At 45.4% G+C, this 21,231-nt stretch overlaps 1 protein-coding gene across 1 annotated transcript in view; it reads left to right on the top strand.

Moving 5' to 3' along the window:
- LOC111157385 (ATP binding cassette subfamily C member 12) overlaps positions 1-21,231 on the top strand; it is a 63,360-nt gene that overhangs the window by 20,408 nt on the left and 21,721 nt on the right. The window contains exons 10-18 of the mRNA XM_022518750.1: positions 297-368; positions 2,713-2,837; positions 10,285-10,357; positions 12,009-12,212; positions 15,637-15,771; positions 15,872-15,947; positions 16,033-16,104; positions 18,956-19,045; positions 19,720-19,823. Of these exons, the coding sequence (XP_022374458.1) occupies positions 297-368; positions 2,713-2,837; positions 10,285-10,357; positions 12,009-12,212; positions 15,637-15,771; positions 15,872-15,947; positions 16,033-16,104; positions 18,956-19,045; positions 19,720-19,823 (951 nt within the window). The remainder of the gene's footprint in view (positions 1-296; positions 369-2,712; positions 2,838-10,284; positions 10,358-12,008; positions 12,213-15,636; positions 15,772-15,871; positions 15,948-16,032; positions 16,105-18,955; positions 19,046-19,719; positions 19,824-21,231) is intronic.

Below are 21,231 nucleotides of genomic sequence, written 5' to 3'. Positions count from 1 at the left end.
CAGACCAGCACAAGGCTGTTTCGCATCAGTGCTTGTACATGATTTCTGCAAGTCCTCTGGGCACTCCGTTGTGTTATGCCAAGGAAAGCACTTAATTAAGACTTAGGTTCCTGCCTCCTCCCAGGCTGCATATCAGGTTTGGGGTGTGAGACTATATCTGCCATCTCTTAGAGCCGGCAGTGACCCCTTGGTTACCACCTGGCCTGGCTAGCACAGTTGCCAAAGGCAACACATTTGGCCCAAGACCCTTTAAGAACTGGTGGAATGACTGTGTCTTTTTTCTGTTTCTCTGGTAGGGGAAGGTTTTGGGAATATGTGGGAATGTTGGAAGTGGAAAGAGCTCTCTCATTGCAGCTCTCCTAGGACAGGTAAGCTGTGAAGTTGGAGCACTGACACGAGTCAAATCGTCCCCTGCCTGCCCTGCCTGGGGCCCTTCAAGAACAGTGGACCCAGTGCCTGGGCTCAGCTGCACTGATGCTGTGCACACAGTTAACAGTGATTTCCAGGAAGTTAATGTGCTCAGTAGCTCCATGCCCCCTGTCAACGTGACACTGAGCTTTTCATACACTCTTGGGTTTGCCTCCCAAGGACATATGTTAAGCAATGACTGTTTCCTTGCCTAGAGTGCCATCTTTGTCAAAGGAAGAGACAAGTCATTAAGTACATGGTGTTTCCCTTGACTTGGGCCATTCTGATTAGAAAAGCCAGCAAGGTGGCTTTGCAGGGAGGGAGTGAGGCACCTGTGACTCACCATGACTCTAGATTATTTTTCCCCTTGTCCTTCTTCTTATCTCTAGTGTCTGCCCAGTGCACTGGCTTAGTCAGGCCTTCTTTGATGGAGTGGCTGAATGCATACATCAACTAAAACAGCAATGTGCCCTCAGCTTCTCTGCAGACCTCTTGGTAGGAAAAGGGAAGAGTGCAGGGTTCTTGTCCTTTGCTATTTCTAGCTGTGTGACCCCAGTGAAATGGCCAAGCCATTTATTGTATTCATAAGGCTCTAAATTGATACAGTTTCTCATCCCAAATGAATGAATATTAAGTCCTCTTTCTCCCCATTCTGCTGTCCCTAAAGAGAAGTTTGGATGCCTGTAGTAGGGAGAGGAGACACCTCTGAAAAAACAAGGATGCTAGGTTCAGAAGAGCCCGCTAGACCAAGATGACTTCTTTTGGCCTCAGTTAACTCATTTCTAGAAAGAGCAAAAACTCCTTACCTGTCTGAAGGAAAATGTGGGGGCAGAATCCAGTGAGTTCCTAAGGTCCCTTATGCTCTAGAATTCTGTGTGTGTATCTCTGTCATAACCCTAGAGTCAGCAGGTGTGTTCCAGGTGACGCATCCCAATTCTCTACTTAATAACAGGAATCTCTCCACAGCATCTGCTAAGAAATGAGACAGCCTCTGCTTGGATATCTTCAGCAATGGGGAGTTCATTATTTCACAGCCAGTTCCCTCTGGAGAGTTTTGATGTATATGGAAGTGAAGTTTGCCTCCTTTTAACTTCTGCCCTTTGGTCTGCCCCTTTGGAATCTCTCAGAAAAAATAGAATCTATTTCCCACGTGACATTGGGAAGATCATATGCCTCACCATAGTCACTGGGATAGAGGCAGCAGGGTGACTTTTGAGTGGGCTCTGTACTGCCTGTGTCTACCACCTGTCTCAGCCCCATGCTCACTGTTTAACTTTGGATAAGTAACTAAGTCTCTCTGAACGTTGGTGTCTTCATCTGTAAAATGGTGGTTAGCAGGGTCATGGTGAAGGTTACACAAGATAATGTATATAATAGTTATAGGGTAATTTCCAGGGCCAGTCATGGTGATTGGCATAGCCCCTATTCATTTTGCTATTCTTATTACCATTATTGTCATTATCATTTTCTCCAAGTCTAGTGTTATCTGTCCCTTGGACCATTCCTGAGGTGAAATGGCATCACGTCACTTGACCTTGGCTATCTTTCTTCACTATCCATGACACATTGCCACCGCTCATCATCCCTGAGCACCATGCCATCTCTCACAAATCCCATCTCCTGACAACTTTGAACAGGGCATCATCACTAGTGTCCACTGTTACCTGTTAGATACCCACCACGTGGGATCATCCTAAGTGAACTTATATACTCAGGGTCACACACTAGAGCTCATGCAAGTTTCTAATTGGATTGCTCGATGTGCCACATGAAACTGGATTTTCCACTCCCCTTGAAGAATGGGAAGTTCTGGATGCAACCGAGCCTGCATCCTTGTACCAGGCCCTGCACCAATTATGCCACTGAGTTGAGGCTGCTTTCTTGAGACAGGGCATGCCAGGACCACCATTCACAGCCATACAGGCTATATCCTGCCCCTGGGGCCTGCCTGAGGAGGGTAGAATCCAGCTGGTGCATCTGGAGGAAAGGGGAGCCTTTGTGATGGGTCCTCTCAGAGGGCATTTTGTTCTGGTTGTACAGATTTGCCATGTGGTCTCTCCAGCCTGCAGTAGAGCTCACCAATGCCTCTTCTGTGACATTCCTGCCTGGCTGCTCATAGATTTTTGACCTTTGTGACCATCAGACTACCGTTGTGCTTTGCAGTGTGGGCAAGACATCTTGTTGACCCTCTTGCACCATCATAGTTAATTTTCATGGAATAAATGGGTGGCAAGGGTGCAGTGGGCCCCGAAAGAGAGATCTGTGAGGTTTAGCTTCTGAAGGTGTTCTGGTATTTTGCTCCAGATGCAGTTACAGCAAGGGATCGTGGCAGTCAATGGGACTGTGGCCTATGTTTCCCAGCAAGCATGGATCTTTCATGGAAATGTGAGAGAAAACATACTATTTGGAGAAAAGTATGATCACCAAAGGTAATATTAACTTTGAAATGAGGAGGCACTTTAGTATTTGATAGCTTCTGCTATAGATGCTGATGCCATTCGTAATGCTTGCTGAGTGGGTTTCTTTGATGAATTCTGATTAAACATTTGTCAGATCCAAATGGGTGTTGGTTTTTCTCTTCCTGACCCAAGAGTTCAGGAGAGGCGCCTTCTGCAGACCTGTGATCACACTCTAAGAAATGGGTGGAATTGGCACTTCATTCCCAGTGCAGAGTAGCATATGTTCTGAGATTCTCTGTAACAGTGCATATGTTGTCTGGCTGGAGAAAGATATATCTGGCAATTTTGCTTTAGGCCAAGTAATCAAAACTGCTTGAAATCATGAGCAGCAGGTATGCAAACTAATCAGTCCTGACATTATTAATTGACATCAGATCTATAAGGACATATTCCCATTTATATACTCAAAATAATCTAATGGAAGAAAAAGTTTAAGTCATAATTTTTGGATATACTTTGGATCATTATTTTAAGCACTGGAAAATAATAGCTTTCTATGATTCTTCCCTGGATTTGGTACGCTGCCATGTACCTTCTCTCATTAGAGTTCTGTAAACATCTATTTAGGGAGATCCTAGCATCGTATCTCCATTTTATAGACGAAAAGGCTGAAGCTCAGAAGGGGAATTGACCTGCCCAAGGTCAAGACTATTAAGTGGTAAGGGCTGAGTCTTGAATGCCAGGCCAGCATCATTTGTTCTCACTGGAGCTTCCTGACATTGGGTCCCCCCAAGCATCTCCAAGCTCCCTGATGCTGAAGTAAAGACCAGTGGAATTGCTGCTTGTTTGTTTGTTTATTTTAATTTGGCTGTCAGATCTCCAGTGATGATCTGGACTTTAGTATTTTATTGTCTGAACCCACAAACTGTCCTTGCTGGCTGACATTGGCCAGCATGTGTGCCCCCAGCAAGGGGTCTCTTACTTCCCCTGGCTCTTCCCTGGCCATGGCATCCTGTTGCTAGGAGGCTCAAGAGCAGCAGGAAGGTCTGATCAGTGCAGGAGTCCTTGGCACCAGCTGAACTGCTCTGCTCAGTGTTTCCTGGCCTCCTCCCCACCCCACCTGGAACAGTTTCTCTTTCTGTAAGTAGCCAGCTAGGAAAAAGGATTCCTACCTTCATCAGGCAGAATGTCAGGGCAAATATTTACCAAATACTTGGAATTTGCAGGGCCATGCAAGATGAGGGGAGAAAGAAGGGTGGTTCAGATGTGTCTTTGTCCCTGAGGTGTTCAAGTCTGGGGAAGGAGCTGTAAGAGATATACAGAAGTACCAGTGCACCAAGAAGGAATGTACCAAGTTCCAGGAGGCCCTGTTGGATTATTCAGAGGCAGGAGAGATCACTAGAGGGAAGAGAGGTGTGTTGCTTGAATTGGGCCTGGCAGAGTGGATGCAGGCCCCCTTTGTGTGTGGCATCTCTAGGGTGACCATGGTGGCTCTCAGGCCATAGGAAGCAAGAGAGTAGGAGGTAACTTAAGATGGCAGGGGTAGAAGTGGCAAAGGGATGAAGATGTGCTGAACACTCTGCATGTCATAGTTAAGGACTGACAAAGGTAATGATGTGAATAATAACCACCACTGATGAAGAACTTGAAGTGCACCAGGAATTGTGCAATTGGCTTCAGATATGTGTTCTTGTTTCCTTTTCACAACCCAATGAGCGTTATGAGCCCAATTTATAGAGTGGAGAGTGAGGATCAGGGAAGTACATTCACTCGTCCAAGGGTTACCCAGCTGGATTCAAACCAGATTGTTCTGATTCCAAAGCCCTTGGTCTTTTTTTTTAATTTTTATTTATTTTTTATTTGAGTATAGTCAACACTCACGGTTACATTAGTTTCTGGTGTATGACATAGCGATTCAACTTCTCTATATGTTATGGTATGTTCACCCCAAGTGTAGCTACCATCAGTTACCATACAACTCTATTACAATATCATTAACTAGAAACCCTGTGTTGCACCTTTCATCCCCATGACTTAATCATTCTGTAACTGGAAGCCTGTACCTCCCACCACCCCCTTTCACCCATTTGCCCGTTTCCTTCCCCCACCTGCAACTACCAATTTATTCTCTGTATTTATGGGTCTGACTCTTTTTGTTTGTTTATTCATTTGTTTTTTCAAATTGCATATATGAGTAAAACCATATGGTGTTTGTCTTTCTCAGTCTGACTTATATCATTTAGTATAATCTCCTCTAGGTCCATCCATGTTGTTGCAAATGGCATGATCTCATTTTTTTTAAGGTTATGTAATATTCTATCACATCACACACACACACACACTCACACACACATGTACATATGTATACACACACACAAATCATATCTTCCTTATTCATTCATCTATCAATGGACACTTAGGTTGCTTCTATATCTTAGCTATTGTAAATGACGCTGCAATAAATATAGGTGTGCATATATCTTTTGCAATTAGTGTCTGTGTTTTCTATGGGTAAATACCCCATATTGCAATCACTGGGTCATATGGTATTTCCATTTTCAATTTTTGAGGAAATGCTATACCATTTTCCTGAGTGGCTGCACCGATTTGCGTTCCCACCAACAGCGTATGAGGGTTCCTTTTTCTTCACATCCTCTCCAACACTTATTATTTCTTGCCTTTTTGATTTTAGCCATTCTGATAGGTATGAGGTGATATCTCATTGTGGCTTTAATTTGCCTGATGATTAATGATATTGAATGTCTTTTTAAGTGTCTGTTGGCCATCTGTATGTCTTTTTTTTTTAGAAAGATGTCTATTCAGGTCCTCTGCCTATTTTGTAATCACATTGTTTTTTAGTATTGAATTATAGAAGTGCTTTATAATATTTTGGATATGAACCCTTTATCAGATGTATCATTTGCAAATATCTTTTCCCACTCAGTAGGTTGCCTTTTTGTTTTGTTGATGGTTTCCTTTGCTGTGCAAAGGTTGTTCGTTTGTTTGTTTGTTTCTTAGTGGGTCCAAATTTGCAGCCCTGAGATCAAGGCCTGAGCTGAGATAAAGGGTTGGATGCTTGACTGACTGAGCCATCCAGGCAATCCCCGCCCCCCCGCAATTTTTTATTTTGATGTAGTCCCATTAATTTATTGTTGCTTTTGTTTCTCTTGCCTTAGGAGACATACTGCCAATATCAGAGAAATTACTGCCCGTGTTCTCTTCTAGGATTTTTATAGCCTTAGGTCTCACATTTAGGTCTATGCCATTTGGAGTTTATTTTTGTATATGGTGCTATAACCTGGCCCAGTTTCATTCTTTGCACTTAGCCATCCAGTTTTCTCAGTACTGTTTTTTTTAAAAAAGATTTTATTTATTTATTTGAGAGAGTGGGGGAAGGGAGAGAAAGCATGAGCAGGATGAGGAGCAGAGGGAGAAGCAGACTTCCAGCTCAACAGGGAGCCTGATGCAGGGCTCCATCCTGGGGCTCTGGGATCATGACCTGAGCTGAAGGCAGATGCTTAACTGATTGAGTCACCCAGGAGCCCCTCAGCGCTATTTGCTGAAGAGACTGTCTTTTCCCATTATACATTTTTGCCTCCTTTGTCATAGATTAATTGACGCTTTAAGTATGGGTTTATTTCTGAGCATTCTGTTTTGTTCTTTTGATCTATGTGTCTATTTTTGTGCCACTACCAAGCTGTTTTGAATACTACTTAACTTCGTAGTATATCTTAAAATCTGGAATTGTGATACCTCCAGCTTTGTTTTTCTTTCTCAGGGTTGTTTTGGCTACTCGGGGTCTTTTGTATACAAAGACACAAATTTTAGTATCATTTGTTCTAGTTCTGTGAAAAATGATTTGGTATTTTTGATAGTGATCACATTAAATCTATAGATTGCTTTGGATAGTGGGGACGTTTTTAATTCTTCCAATTCATGAGCACTGTATATCTTTCCATTTATTTGTGTCATTTTCAGTTTCTTTCATCAGTGTTTTATAGTTTTCAGAATACAGAACTTTCATCTCCTTGGTTAAGTTTATTCTAAGGTATTTTATTATTTTTTTGGTGCCATTGTAAATAGAATTGTTTTCTTAATTTCTCTTTCTGCTAATTTCTTATGAGTGTGTAGAAATGCTACCAATTTCTGGGTATTAATTTTGTATCCTGTAATTTCACAGAACTCATTTGTTACTTCTAGTAGTTTTTTGGTGGGGTTTTTAGGATTTTCTATGTATAGTAGAAATGTCATCTACAAATAGTGACAATTTAACTTCTTCTTTGTCAATAAGAATGCCTCATTTATTTTCTTGTCTGATTGTTGTGGCTAGAACTTCCAGGATTATGTTAAATGAAAGTGGCAAAAGTGGAAATCTTGTCTCATTCCTGGTCTTAGAGAAAACCTTTCAGTTTTTCACCATAGAGTATGATATTAGGTGTGGGTTTTTCATATGGCTTTTATTATGTTGAAGTGCATTTCCTCTAAACCTAATTTGTTGGGAGTTTTTATTTGACTGAGTGTTGAATTTTGTCAAGTACTTTTTCTGGATCTATTGATGATCATATGATTTTCAGCCTTCATTTTGTTGATGTGATATACCATGTTGATTGATTTACAAATACTAAACCATTCTTGCATCCCCAGAATAAATCCCACTTGATAATGGTGAATGATCCTTTTAATGAACTGTTAAATGGGGTTTGCTAATATTCTGAGGATTTGGGATCCTCAGGGATATTGGCCTGTAGTTTTCTTTTCTTTTGTGTTGTCTTTGCCTGGTTTTGGTATCAAGGTACTGCTGGCTTCATAGAATGTATCTGGAAGCCTTCCTTCCTCTTCTATTTTTTGAAATAGTTTGAGAATAGGTATTAACTCTTTTTAAATGTTTGGTAGAATTCACCCGTGAATCCATCTGGTCCTGGACTTTTATTTTTTAGTAGGTTACTACTATTATTATTATCATTATTACTATTATTATTATTACTGATTTAATTTTGTTATAGTAATTGGTATGTCAAAATTTTCTATTTCTCCTTGATTCAGTTTTAGAAGATTATATGTTCCTCGAAATGTATTCATTTCTTCTAGGTTATCCAGTTTGTTGGCATGATTTTTCATAGTATTCTCTTATAATATCTTGTATTTCTGTGGTGTCAGTTGTTACTTCTCTTTCACTTCTGATTTTATTTTTGGGGTCCTTTCTTTTTCTTTGTGAATCTGGCTGTTTATCAATTTTATATATCTTTTCAAAGAGCCCATTCTTGGTTTCATTGATTTTTTTTCTGATTTGTTTTCATCTCTATGTCATTTATTTCTGCTCTAATCTTTATTATTTTTTTCCTTCTACTCACCTTGGGCTTTGTTCTTTTTCTAGTTACTTTGAAGTGTAAGGTTAGATTGTTTATTTCAGCTTTTTCTTCTTTCTTCAAACTACTTTTGCTGTGTCCTAGAGATTCTGAACCTCGGTGTTTTCATTTTCATTTGTCTCCATGTATTTTTTTTTAAATTTCTCCTTTGATTGGTTGTTAAGTATCATGCTGTTTAGACTCCATGTGTTTGTGTTTTTCCCACTTTTTTTTCTTGTGATTGATCTCTAGTTGTATTACTGTTGTGATCAGAAAAAATACATTCTATGATTTTGATCTTCTTAAATTTATTGAGGATTGCTTTGTGGCCTAACATGCGACATATTCTGGAGAATGTTTCATGTGCACTTGAAAAGAACGTGTATTTTCTTGTTTTTCGATGGGATGTTCTTTATATATCTGTCTATCCAATCAGATGCATCATTCAAAGACACTTTTCTTATTGATTTTCTGTCTAAATTATCTATCCATTGATGTACATGGGCAGTTGAAGTCTTTTACCATTATTGTAATACCATCAATTTCTCTCTTTACATTCATTAATATTTGCTCTATGTACTTAGGTGCTCCAATGTTGGGTGCATAGATACTTACAATTGCTTTATCCTCTAATTGGGTTGATCTCTTTATCATTCTATAATGCCCTTCTTTGTCTCTTGTTATACAGTCTTTGCTTTAAAGTCTATTTTGTCTAATGTAAATACTGTTAACCTTGCCAAAGCCCCCAGTCTCAACCACCATATGTACCACTCCTGAAGTTGGTGTATGGGTGTGATGCTCCAGGATATTAAGTGCCGCCAGGGGTCAGCATGCCACCTGAAGGACAGCCACCTCATGATCTGCCTGCTCACTCTCTTGTTGGTGCCCTTTGTTGGGGATGTGTGTCCTGCAAAGTCTCAGTTGTGAGGCTTGTCCACTGTCATGCATTGAGAAGAAAGGGTCCCAATGATGCTGATAATGCTGATGATATCAATCAGCTAATCAATCAATCAATTAATTAGTCAACTAATAAAGTGGAGGCAGGCAGCCTGTCAAGAGGGACAGAAACCTAGAGTCCAGTGATGGGAACTGACTGTGCCTTGCATAGGGCATGACCTTGAACTGATACCAGGAACATCAGGGAAATCAGAGCAGGAACTAACTTCTGAAGCAGCAATGTGGTCCCCTGGGAAAGATTCTATCTGTGGTAGAAGCCATCTGAGTGGGAATGAGGTAGAGAGAAAGCCCAGGGAGGAGGGTGTGGAATTCTCCCATAGCTTGAGGCCTGAGCATTTTTGAGTTCATACTCACTAACTTATTGACTTTCTTGGATCCCTTGCTGTCAGAAGTTCCATGGAGTGAGACTGGAGTCATGCCTGGTAGGTCATGGGTACCCCAGTTTTGTTATCCTTTGCAGGATGAGGTGCTGATCCTGGCAGCATGGGTGCTGAGAGTTGGTTAGGGCCTTGTCCATTAGACTCCCCACAGACTGGCCCAGTGCTAGACAGTGGGCAATGCTGAGGGATAAAACCAAGAAGCTAGGAGATCCAAGGAACTGAGATCCTATTCCTTCCTGGCTTCTGTTACTCAGGCAGTATTCTCTGTGCCCAGTGTACTCAGGTGTCTCGGGGGAGAAAACCCTGCTCTCTCCAACCTGATAGGAGTGACTGGTGGATAGAGGAGAATCCTGGAGCAGAGGTCAGGGTCATCATTAGTAATCATCCCAGCACCCTGCTGTTACCCTCTACCCACACACATTTCTCCATTTATGGTCTTGCATCCTCTGGGAAGCCTCCCACAGTGACCGCAGCTCATATTGGTCACTCCCTTCTTTGACTCCTAAGAGCAGTGCTAGCAGTTGGTATCCCCAGTCTTCCCTTCAGAGGTTTCGTGTACATTGAATCATCTTCCTCTCAGGGCAGAAAACCTGTGAGAGAAGAAACCATCCCTAAGTAAACTCTGCATCAGATGTGTGGGGAAGGCCTAGGGGTCAAGGGGAAGCTGCATTTAGACATCAAAGATGAAGCAACTGGCCAACTCCTTGTCTTACTTCAGTGATACCTTTCCAGGCAATCCAGGGCAGCAATGGGGTCTTTTGTCACCATGCTGACTTACGTCATTTGTTTCCACAGGTATCAGCACACGGTTCGTGTCTGTGCCCTTCAGGAAGACCTGAGCAGCCTTCCTTATGGAGACCTGACTGAGGTGAGCAGAGCTAGGAGCTCAGCTGCACTGTAGCAACATGGCAGCTTGGCTGCCCAGGTTGAAAGGGCTGAAGCTGGCAGGCCCTGGTTCCATCCACATTTGGATGCTCTGAAGGACAGAAATGTCCCAGGAAGTGTGGGAAAAGCCAAGTTCTACCACCCTGAATTCCTCATCTGGGTTTATTCTTGGGGGAATATTAACAATGGTTATGGTACCAACTCTACCTGTGTTGGGTTCAGTGTGGTAACTCTTGGAGTCATTCCCAAACCACCTGTTAACTTAGAGAAGGTGTCTGGTTAAATCTGCTTCCATAGCTTATGGACTGGCTCTGTCTTCCAAAGACAGAGGTCTGGGGGCGCTGCATTGTAACTGGTCTCTAGGGCTCCTTCTTGCCTCGTTTACTCTGCCCTCCTAACACTGCTCTCAGCTGCTTGTCTAAAAACCTGCCTGGGTCCAGGGTCGAGCCTGCCAACTCAGGTGACTCAGGGAGGGAGGTCATCATGCCATCTTTCTGTTTCCCCATCCCAGTGTGCACTCTGTTGAGTCTTCGGTTTTGCCCAAAAGCAAAGGAGGAGACCAGAGAGCTAAAGAATCTTGAAGAAAGATGAGTTCAGAAAACATTGCCTTTCTCTGCTAGGGCCCTCCATGTGCCTGTGTCAAGGAATTAGATACCACAGCCATCATGGTCTGACATTCAAGATCTCTCTCGCTGCAGCCCTGGCCCACCTCCCCAGGGTCTGCTTCTACTCATCCCTACTTGCCTAAGTGTACACTTGCCTTCCAGCCTCCAGACCTCTGTTCTTGCCATTGTTACCACCTTTCAAGTTCCAACCGCAAATCTACCCCCTTGAGGGAGACTTTCCTGAATCCCACAATCTGCAGTAGTTTGCCCCAGAATACTTGGCTTATGCTTCTCAGTTTCTGCCGATATGGAAGCTCCCAGTAGATAGGGAATTTTTTTGTCCAGCTTCATGTGTCCTTCCTCTGTGCTCACCCCAGTGCCTGGCTGAACATAATGGGGACCTACTTTGGGGTCAGTTGGACAGAAGAACCTAAAGTAGGCTATCTAGATTTTCATCCTTTCTACAAATGCTTACTGAGCACCTGCTCTGTGTCAGGTGTGATGCCAGGCCTTAGGGATAGAGTGTTAAATATAGTAGACATGCCTTTCATCTTTGTAGAGCTTAAAGGTCCTAGTGGAGGTGAGGAGTTGGTACACAAGCAAGCAAATTGAGAGCCTCCTTGTCCATTTGCTCCTAGGCTCTGCTCCCTCCTGTTCACCTGTCCACTCTGCCAGAGCTTCTGCTCAACAATTCCCTCTGATGTTGGTGGTTAAGACATAGCCCTTCTCTATGGGATATGCACTAGAATGAGGCTGTTGTGAGACAGGTTTCCCTCACTCAACACTGGAGTTTTTCCCTAGTTGCCGTTGCCCACCAGGCTGCCTACAGAAGTGAGTCTTTCACTTCCCAGGGCATCTGGTACAGTCAGGGGGTCCCTGTAGGGGGTGGAGGAACTGGAATGTAGTAATGATCAGTTTGCAAAAGAGTCTTGAGAAGCTTCAGTCTTGCAAAAGAGTCTTGAGAAGCCTGAGGACTGCAGGGTGGGAATGGGGCCCAGTGATGGAGAGTAACATTGTTCCTGCCTACAGATTGGGGAGCGGGGCCTCAACCTCTCTGGGGGGCAGAGACAGAGGATCAGTCTGGCCCGCGCTGTCTACTCAAACCATGAAATATACCTGCTGGATGACCCCCTGTCAGCAGTAGATGCCCACGTGGGGAAGCACGTTTTTGAAGAGTGCATTAAGAAGACACTCAAGGGGAAGACAATTGTCCTGGTGACCCACCAGCTGCAGGTAACTGGAACTGGCAGGATTCATGAGGTCACAGGATGGGTGTGGTGTCTAATGCTCACAAGTCTCCTTTTCTACCTAAACCTGTCCCATCCATGGCTGAGACAGAGTCAGCATTGGAGGAAGCAAGATGTGTAGGTTACAATCATGATTCTCCCCAGCCATCCCAGCTTGCACATAGCCCTGCCTGCTCCTCTCTGGGCATAGACTCTATTGGTCCTAAATTTGGGTTCAGTGGAACCAAGACCTTTCTTCCACCAGAGGATAGACTCTCCAGAAGCAAATGACCCCTATCTATGGGGTGGACATGGGGCATTTCCTCCAGCTCTGGACCACTGATGGTGGTGAGGTGGGAAGCCAGGTAGAAAAAATTCAGTCCCCACCCTTCCTTCAGCAAGTGCTAGGTGGGCCTGAGGACAGAGTGCCTAGGAGGGGGATAAAGGGCTCTGATGCTCTTGGCATCACTCACCAGGGGGAAAAGGCTGGAGACCAGGGCTTTTGGGCTAAGTCAAGACTCTTTTCCTTTCTCAGAGCCGCTCTCTTAGGCTTAGGAACATGAATATTACTGAGGAGTTACTAAGCTTGCCCAGACGGCTCGAGAATCAGGCAGGGTGGAGAGAGTGCTCACAGTGTCAGCTTCATCAAGAGCTCTGAATACCTGGTAGGAATACAAGGCTCCCCTGTACCCTGAGACAAACCAGATTTCCTCCTGCCTCCATCTCCCCTCTTCACAGTGAGTCTGTATAGGTGTGGGTATGTGTCCATGTATATGTGTATGTATATACATGTGTGCGTCTCCTGCTGAAGGAAGGATCCCATGGGACTGACCTGCCTTGAGAGGACTATTGGAGCAAAAGTCCTGTCTTCTTTCCTCTAGTGCCACCTGTGGGGAAAATATTCAACAGGGGGCCTTGTCTGGGGGTAAGAGACAGACCTCATGGTCTTTGTAAGGGTAAGTCAACCTAGGGGAGGGGGAGGCAAATGAGGTCACCATGGCTACAGGGTGCTCTAAGGCATTTCTAGGATCTTCTATCAGTGGCCAGAAGGGCCAGTTTGAAGAGGGGGACATTTCTTAAAGATCCAGGAAAACCATTCCTTCCCACTACTGTAGTTCTGCCCCCAGCCTATGTCTCTTTGCTGAGGACTGGAGTTCTCAGAATAAACTCCAAGCATCTGAATTTTGGGTTCCTGTTGAGTGGGCTCAATCACCTCCAGGAAGCATCTAGTGGTATAGACAAGTTGCTCTGCTGGCCAGGCATCAGAGTGGAGGAGAAGGTTGGATTTCCTCTGGACCCCCATGAGGTCAGTGGGAATTGGGTCTCTCCCAGCCACGGTGCTAAGTGTTGTAACCACAGCATCGCACTGTGAGGGTCCAAGCCCTGGAGACCTACTGCAGTGGGGAGGGCTGTCCTCCTGAGGGGTCGTGGGGATCTGGAGGGGGACTTCTGGCCCCTGACAACTGTGGGTCATAGCTGTCTTTGAAGGAATCTTTACTGCGGGAAATCATCACCTCAGCCCTGTCCAGTCTTTGAACCTTGATGACTAGCTGCATGACCTCAGGCAAGAACTATCTCTTCCCCAGGCCTGTCTCCTGGAAGAGTCTACCTTTCACCAAGGTCATTTTCTTTTCTTTTCTTTTCTTTTTTTTTTTTTTTGAATATTGAAAAATGTAAGCAGCCACCAGATGGCACTGGAGTCTCAGTCCAGCTGTCCGTTGTTAGGAAGGAGGGGGTTCCAAGCCCCTGAACTGGAACCCCAGGGCTTTTCCAGAACCTTGCTCAGTTTCTTTTACTTGTGGGCTCACAGCCAATCAGGATGCTTCCCAGTGCTTGGGCTGGACGATTGCTCTTCATTTACTTGAGGAAACAAATGAAATGAGGCCTGCAGTTGCCACTGAGAACCAAACCAGGGTCAGATTTTGTGTTTGTGAACAAAACTGCTCAAATCACACCAGATCTCACTGGCATGAACTGGGGAACTCACTAGCCAGAGGGCCTTTACCAGGAACTTCCCCACAGAGAAAGAAAAGGCTGTGAGGCTGTCACTTACCCCACACTGGTGCCTCAATCTCCTTATCTTGAGAATGGGCTGATCACAAAGCTGCCACTTCCTTTACTAGCTTGTGGGACATTGACACATAAGAGACGAACAAGATCAGGTTTTGAAAAGTTAGAATAGGCTATGTAAAGGTGAGAGGTTATTTTCTGGAAAAAGGTTCGCTCAGAAAGTGTCTCCTCTGGACATGACAAGCCAGGCTGTTTCTGCTTAGCTGTCTGGGAAAGTGGACAAGGAGCTGAGTCATTAGTCTAAGGGAGGCAGAAAGGCTGGAGCTGCCCAAGCTGCCAGAACTTCTGTCACCTGGCCTTTTGGGCACCACCCCCATTCCCCCAACCTCCTGTCAGGAGTACAGTGACCAAATGTGGCTGCTTCTCTCAAACTCTGAGTCAAGAGCCTCAAAAGTTAATTTGATTTTGGGTGGACCCTCAATATAGGGGAAGACCTCTGGGCTGTTTTGCAAGGGCTTCGTTAGGCTGAGCCATCTTAAATCTCACTGCATTTTGCTCCTGTAGGAGGGGCTTCCTGCTCTTAGATGGGTTGATCCTATGGAGAAAAATCTTTCTCGTTCCAAATGAGAGGAAACTCCTATTAGCAGAACTCTTTGATCTCAGGAGTGATATGTAAATGAAGGGAGCTCAAATTAGAAAATCAGAAGTGCTTTGGGCAAAATGTGAGATGCCATATTAAATGAAGCTATATTTTTATCATAGAGATAAAGCTGATGTAAACTCCTCAGGCCTAGTGGGGGAGGGGGTTGTGATCAAGGGAGGAGTGGGGCCTGGTGGTGGAGGACTGCTCCATGTTCTGCTTTTGGGCTACATGAGGGTGATGAGGTGGGCCTGTAACGTTCTAGCAAAGGAAGGCCATTGCTGAGGTCATATTTCCCCTCTCCACGAGATCTTGTCTTGCAGTAACTTGTCAATTTCATATTCCAAATCCCACCTGCCCCCGATCAGATTTCTTGGCCCACTTAGGGAACAGTGTTTCACAGTGACAACCAGAGGGTCCCGTTGGACTCACGACACCAGTAGGCACTAGATCAGTGCTTCTCAACTGGGGGCCATTTTTCCCTTTAGAGGGCATTTGTCAATATCTGGAGATGTTTTTGCTTATCACAGGTAGAGCAGGAGATTGCTACTGTCATCTAGTACGTAGAGGAAGGAGGAGACTGCTAACATCCCACAATGCACAGGACAGCCCACTGTCCCTGCCCCAACAACAAAGAATGATCTGGCCTCAGTGCCCACAGTGCCAAGGTTGAGAACCTCTGTACTAGAGGAGCTTGGGGTGCCACTGGATGGGAGTTTGGCATGGCTCTCTTCTCTTACCAGGCAGAAATTCACTGTAGACCGTTTTTGTATCTTTGCAGTTCTTAGAGTCTTGTGATGAAGTCATTTTGTTAGAAGATGGAGAGATTTGTGAAAAGGGAACCCACAAGGAGTTAATGGAGGAGAGAGGGTGCTATGCCAAACTGATTCACAATCTCCGAGGGTTGCAATTCAAGGTAACTCTGGGTGCAAAAGCTGGGGTCCTTCCGTCTGTGTCTCTAGCCTGGGAGTAGGCCTGTCCTGTAGCTTTCAGAAGGACTGTCATTTTGTCTCTAGGATCCTGAGCACATCTACAATGCAGCAATGGTGGAAGCCCTTAAGGAGAGCCCCTCTGAGAGAGATGAAGATGCTGGTACAGTCCGAGTTCAAACCACACTCCTCTCTTAGTGCCCATGGCTCATGAGCAGACACAGATCTCTCTTTATTTCTCACCCTAGTTTTGGCTCCAAGAGATGGGAAAGATGAAGGAAAAGAACCTGAAACAGACTCAGAATTTTTAGACATGAAAGGTATTTGCTATTCGTTCTCTCAGTTACAATAGTCTTAAATATTTATGGAGCATTCTGGATAGAGAAATGTAGGCCCATTTTAAGTCCTTTGGGGGCAACTAGAATTAATACAGCTTACTGTCATGTGAGCCTTGGGGTTCAACTGCCTGAGTCCAAGCTCTGGCTCAACCACTTTCTAGTTATATGAGTTGGCACAGATACTAGGCTACTCTGAACCTTAGTTTCTTAATCCATAAAATGGGGAAATAATAACCAACCTCATAGGTTCCCACAAGGATTACATGAGAAACTGCACATAAAATGATTAGCCCAGTGTCTGACATAGAGTAACTCTCAACAGTAGTTATTATTGTTATTCATTAGGTCAAAGCAGTGCACAGAGACTGGTTTGAGGCAAAGGCACACACAAGAGAGATGTGTCACACTCTTTATGGGGAGCATTGAGAAAGGAATGTGCAGCACTGAAGAGACTGGGTGGGAGGACTAAGCATTCTGCTATGTGCTGGTCCCCACAATCATCTGCACAGACAAAAATAAGAGATCTCAGGAGCTCATGGTCTGGTGGGCGACACAGGCAAGGCGGTAATCATGGGAAACTGGGATAAAGGTAATGGGCCTTGGAGTGGGCATAGCAAGTCAGGGAGGTCCTCGCAGAGCTGGCAAACTTGGGACTAGTCCTTCAAGGATATGTAGGAGTTTCCTGGGAGGCACTGTGGTAAGAAGGTGGGGAAGGGGGAGGATTTTGAGGTGGAGGGCAGGTCGGAATTCCAGGAAGGCAGAGAGAAGAGATAAATCTGGTGAGTGCCAACCTTGTCAAGCTCCCTTTTCTCCTCCCCACACATTGTTCCCTTCCACCCCTGTATACATTCAACATTTGTTGAGCACCTACTCTATGCCCTTCTCTGGGGCTGGGCACCAAGAGGCCAGGGATCCAGATCCACAGTCTCTTTCCTCAAAGTGCCCTTGGAGGCTTTCCAAGTTAGAGCTCTGTTCCTCAATAATGTGTAGCTGGAAAAAAAAAAAAACAACAAAACCACACCTCAGTGTATTTTGTCAAATTTAAGATATCATCCATTTTAAGATCACCATCGTTTTATGTACCACTTAGAAAGAAAAATCTCTGCCAATTAGATGATATGGCATACTACCGAATGGAAGGCACATCATGATTTCAGAGATGTTAAAATGTGAAAAAAAAATGTGAGTCTTTGAATCGATGAAATTTGGCACCAATAATGGTGCTTCTGACAAATGCATGCACGTTTGGAAAGACAACATATTTTTATCGCTCTGGAGGCGGCCAAGGCTGAAGTGAGGTGCCCACCATCTCTTCCATGCCTTCCCAGGAAAGCTCCAGGCTGCCTAGGATGTGAGGTCCTGTGGAGAAAGTAAACCCTGCTCCTCTTTTTCTCCTCACCCTCCCTACTCTGGATGGGAAACTGAGCGTGTGAAATCACCTGCCCTCAAAGCTATAGGAAGGGATCCAGTTAAAGGAGGTGGTGCCCACCACGCCTGGCATCAGGGCATTTTCTAAAGCACAGCAAGATGAAGAGCGTCATCAGCATTCCTGGCTGGGCTGGTGGGCTACCGTGGGATTTGACTAGTTCCCTTTGTGCTCCAGGATGTCTTTCAGTAGGCTCCGCCAACCCACTGGGCATCTCCCTCATTTTGCAGGCCCAGAGAGAGACACAATGAAAGAAAGTCAGGCTGAACGTTTTCAAAGAAGCATGAAGCTTCCCAGGCAGAGGGTATAATAGTAGCTCTATTCATGGCGCCTTTGAGGTGTGACAGCTACCCTCTTGGAGCAAGGTGCAGAGAGCCCATGTGCAGGGGCACCCCTGTGTCTAGCTCTATTTATTATCTCTGTTTATAAAAGCCATGTTTGATTTAGGATTCTGCTTTGGAGCTGACATTTTCATGCTTTTCTGTGAAGGAGAGGAAGGGGACGAGTACTCAGTTCTGACTGTTGTGAGCTGCTTGAGCCAGCATCCCTGTACCTCTGGATGTACTTTCCTGGAGAATTTAACAGTCATTTTCCTTTCCCTTTGGAAAGCAGAGAGGACTTGGAACATCCCCATGGAGGGAATTGGGAGTCCAGGCAGTGGCTGACTGAGGAGGAGGTCCTGGGTTTAATGTGTGAGGCATGAGCTCTGAGAAGACAGGAGCTCCTACCTCCTTCTGGTTGACCCTGCAGTATTTGCTGTGGGTGCTTTTAGCACTTCCAGTGCATGAAGCCGGACTCCCAGCTGTATTCTTTTGCCTGGGGGCTCTCTCTGCAGGTTGCCAGCCTTAGGTCAAACCAGAAGAGCTGGGGAATTAACCTTCACAGGGAGGAGCCTTCACCCAGGGGACAATGGGATTTGTAGAAACATCCTCTACCCTCTGGTCAGGTGAACACTGGTGGGTGTGTGTTCCACACTGGCTCGACCCTTCTCCACATTAAGTTCCAGATGCCTACAGAGGTCACTGGCTTGATGAGATGCCTTCTATTGTTCCCTTTCCTATGCCCTACAGCTCCTGAATAAGCTCCTTGCACCTAACCCCTTCTCAGGAACTACTTCTGGAGAACTAGACCCAATCAACCCCTTGATCTCAGGGCTGAGCACATAGTAGTTGCTTCATAAATATTTCTCCCAAGACTGAAAGCCACCTGCCTTAAGGGGCTGTGATGAGGATCAAATCAAATAACATGAGCAAAAGTGTGCTGGGAATTTCAAAGTGTAGGACGATGGAAGGGAGGGTGGAAAACTGCCCCCATTGTGGGAATGGGTATGTAGGAGGGGTGTGCCCAACCCACTGGGCTCCCCTCCACTGCCAGCAGGCACCCCAGGACTTGTGTCTGTCTCCGTAGTTCCTCTGCACCAGCTCGTCCAGACTGAATCCCCCCAGGAAGGAACCGTGACCTGGAAAACGTATCACACGTACATTAAGGCTTCTGGAGGTTCGATATAAAACAACGGGTTTCTTGATTTAATTTGCATTTAAAAAAATCCTTTTTCAAACTGTTGGGTTCACATTTTATGATTTCCTTAACAATTACTCCTTTTATGCTAGAGCCATTTATCAATGCTTTTATTTTTTTTTCATCCGAAGTGTGATAATACAGCCTTTTAAATGGAATCACCCTTTATCTCCATTAAAGCTGCCAGACTCTATTTATTGAAACTGAGTGAGCAGCAGCAGGAACCAGCCACGGTTCTTCCGCACCTCGCTGCCTCTTCACTGAGCACAACAGCGATCCACTCATGGCTTGCCTTCAGTGCAAGGTTCCCATCTTGGTGTGCAAAAATACCTTACAGTTTTATTCCCTGTCTCTGCCCAGCAAGACTGAGTTTTTGTTTGTTTTTGAGGAATACTGAGTTGCTTCTATTAAGGTGCATATTGGTGTTTTTTTTTTCCCAATATATTGGCAATTTGGACCCATTTTCCAACCAGGTGGAAAACATGTCCCCATTGGGGTTCAGGGTCCCAACACCCAGACTTGTGACAGCAGCCTGCAAGGCGGTTCCCAGGGGTGGGGGCCCTCTTTCTGCAGGCTTTGAATTTTTTATGAGGGTTGGACCCACTGCGGCCCCCTCCTCTGTAACCCCCTGGACATCTCCCCTCCTCTTGTAGGGTACCTCCTCTCTCTGTTCGCAGTGTCCCTCTTCCTCCTGATGATCGGCAGCTCTGCCTTTGGCAATTGGTGGCTGGGTCTCTGGCTAGACAAGGGCTCCCAGGTGAGTTTCCCTTTGGCATTGGAAAATGCTGGGTCAGTTGCTGACAGAGAGCATGAATGCCCCCAGCACCGCCCAAGGAACCTCCCACTACCCCTTTCCATGAAGTTGAGATGAGTTGCCTGCACAGCTCAATTCCTGAAATTCCCTTTGATTTTGCAAGACAATCAGGACATCTGGATTTTTATATGCCACCTTCAGGTTTTAAAGGATTGACTAAAAGATTGTGATCGTGCCAGGCAAATGCAGCACGTCTGTGGAGTCAAGCCTGTGTAGAATAGAGTCGGTCTTGCAGCCTCCATTGTGATGCACCTTGAGGATAGCCCTGAGGGGCTGGAGGAACCTAGCGTGGTTGTTAAATATTCCTGCCTCTGAACAGAAACCGACCTCTTATTGTTGACACTGTCAGGTGTCAGAGGGTTTCACCTCTCTCTGCCCTCCAAAGTCCCTCTGCAGGAACCAGACATGCAAAAGCCAGACTCAGTTCCTGGTTGTGCTGCAGAGCTACCATGTATCTTTCTAAGACACCAGGTATCTGCCACCCAAAGGTCTCCTCTATACCAGGGTCCCTCCTGGGAAGGATTGAAAATTCTGTTCTTGCTGGAGCTTACTAAAAACTCTCCCAGCTTTTGGCCAGTGGTTTCTAAGCTTTCCTGGAGCCCCGGGGAATGCTGTGGGCCCATCCTGCAAGATAACATTTTGGTATAGTTCTGTTGCTATGACAACTGAGGTGGGAAGGCACTGGGGAGCTGTGGGCAGGGGAGAGGTCACTATAGCTCTCCTGGAGGTTGGCGCAGCTTCCTGAGGGCTTTCCCAAGGGGAGAAGCCAGAGGGAGCTCTGCACTGTGCAGGAAGAGCACCATCTCTAGAATATTCCCAGATCCTCCCTGGCTCATTAAGAGCTCTTTTCTTGGAGAGCCCAAGGTTTCTGGTCAGAATGGAACCTCGTCCTAGGTGTGGTGCTTCACCAGTGGGCCAGTGCCGTTGGCTAACTGAGCATGCAGCAGGAATGGCAGACCCAGGTGTTTGCCCTGCCCCCAGGCACTGTGGACACAACTTGATGCACAGTGAAGCCTCCTGTTCAAGCGAGGCCTTTCATCAATTAGCTCCCCAGGAATGCTTTTGCTTTTATGGATGTTCATCCATCAGCCGTCACCTCTGGTTTACATTTTCTCTATTGCTGTAATCAGCAAAATGACATTTAAAAGAAAGATGCTTGTTTGCTCCCCAAGGGCAGTTTTGACTTTCAGCACATGGCTCAGAGAAAAATGAAGCTGCCAATTCCTCAGGAGGAGGAGATGGCCTCTCCCCAGAAATGCTGGCAGAAATGTGTGTTCTCCCCCCAGCAGGATGGAGCTGCGTGTGGTCTTGACTCTTCCCAGAACTCTGTGATTCACCAGACTCCCTCCTC

Source organism: Enhydra lutris, unplaced genomic scaffold (genome assembly GCF_002288905.1).
Source record: "Enhydra lutris kenyoni isolate GAN:26980312 unplaced genomic scaffold, ASM228890v2 scaffoldscaffold54, whole genome shotgun sequence".
Taxonomy (NCBI): domain Eukaryota; kingdom Metazoa; phylum Chordata; class Mammalia; order Carnivora; family Mustelidae; genus Enhydra; species Enhydra lutris.
The sequence above is the reverse complement of the archived record's forward strand: the minus strand, read 5'-3'. Positions and strand labels throughout refer to the sequence as shown.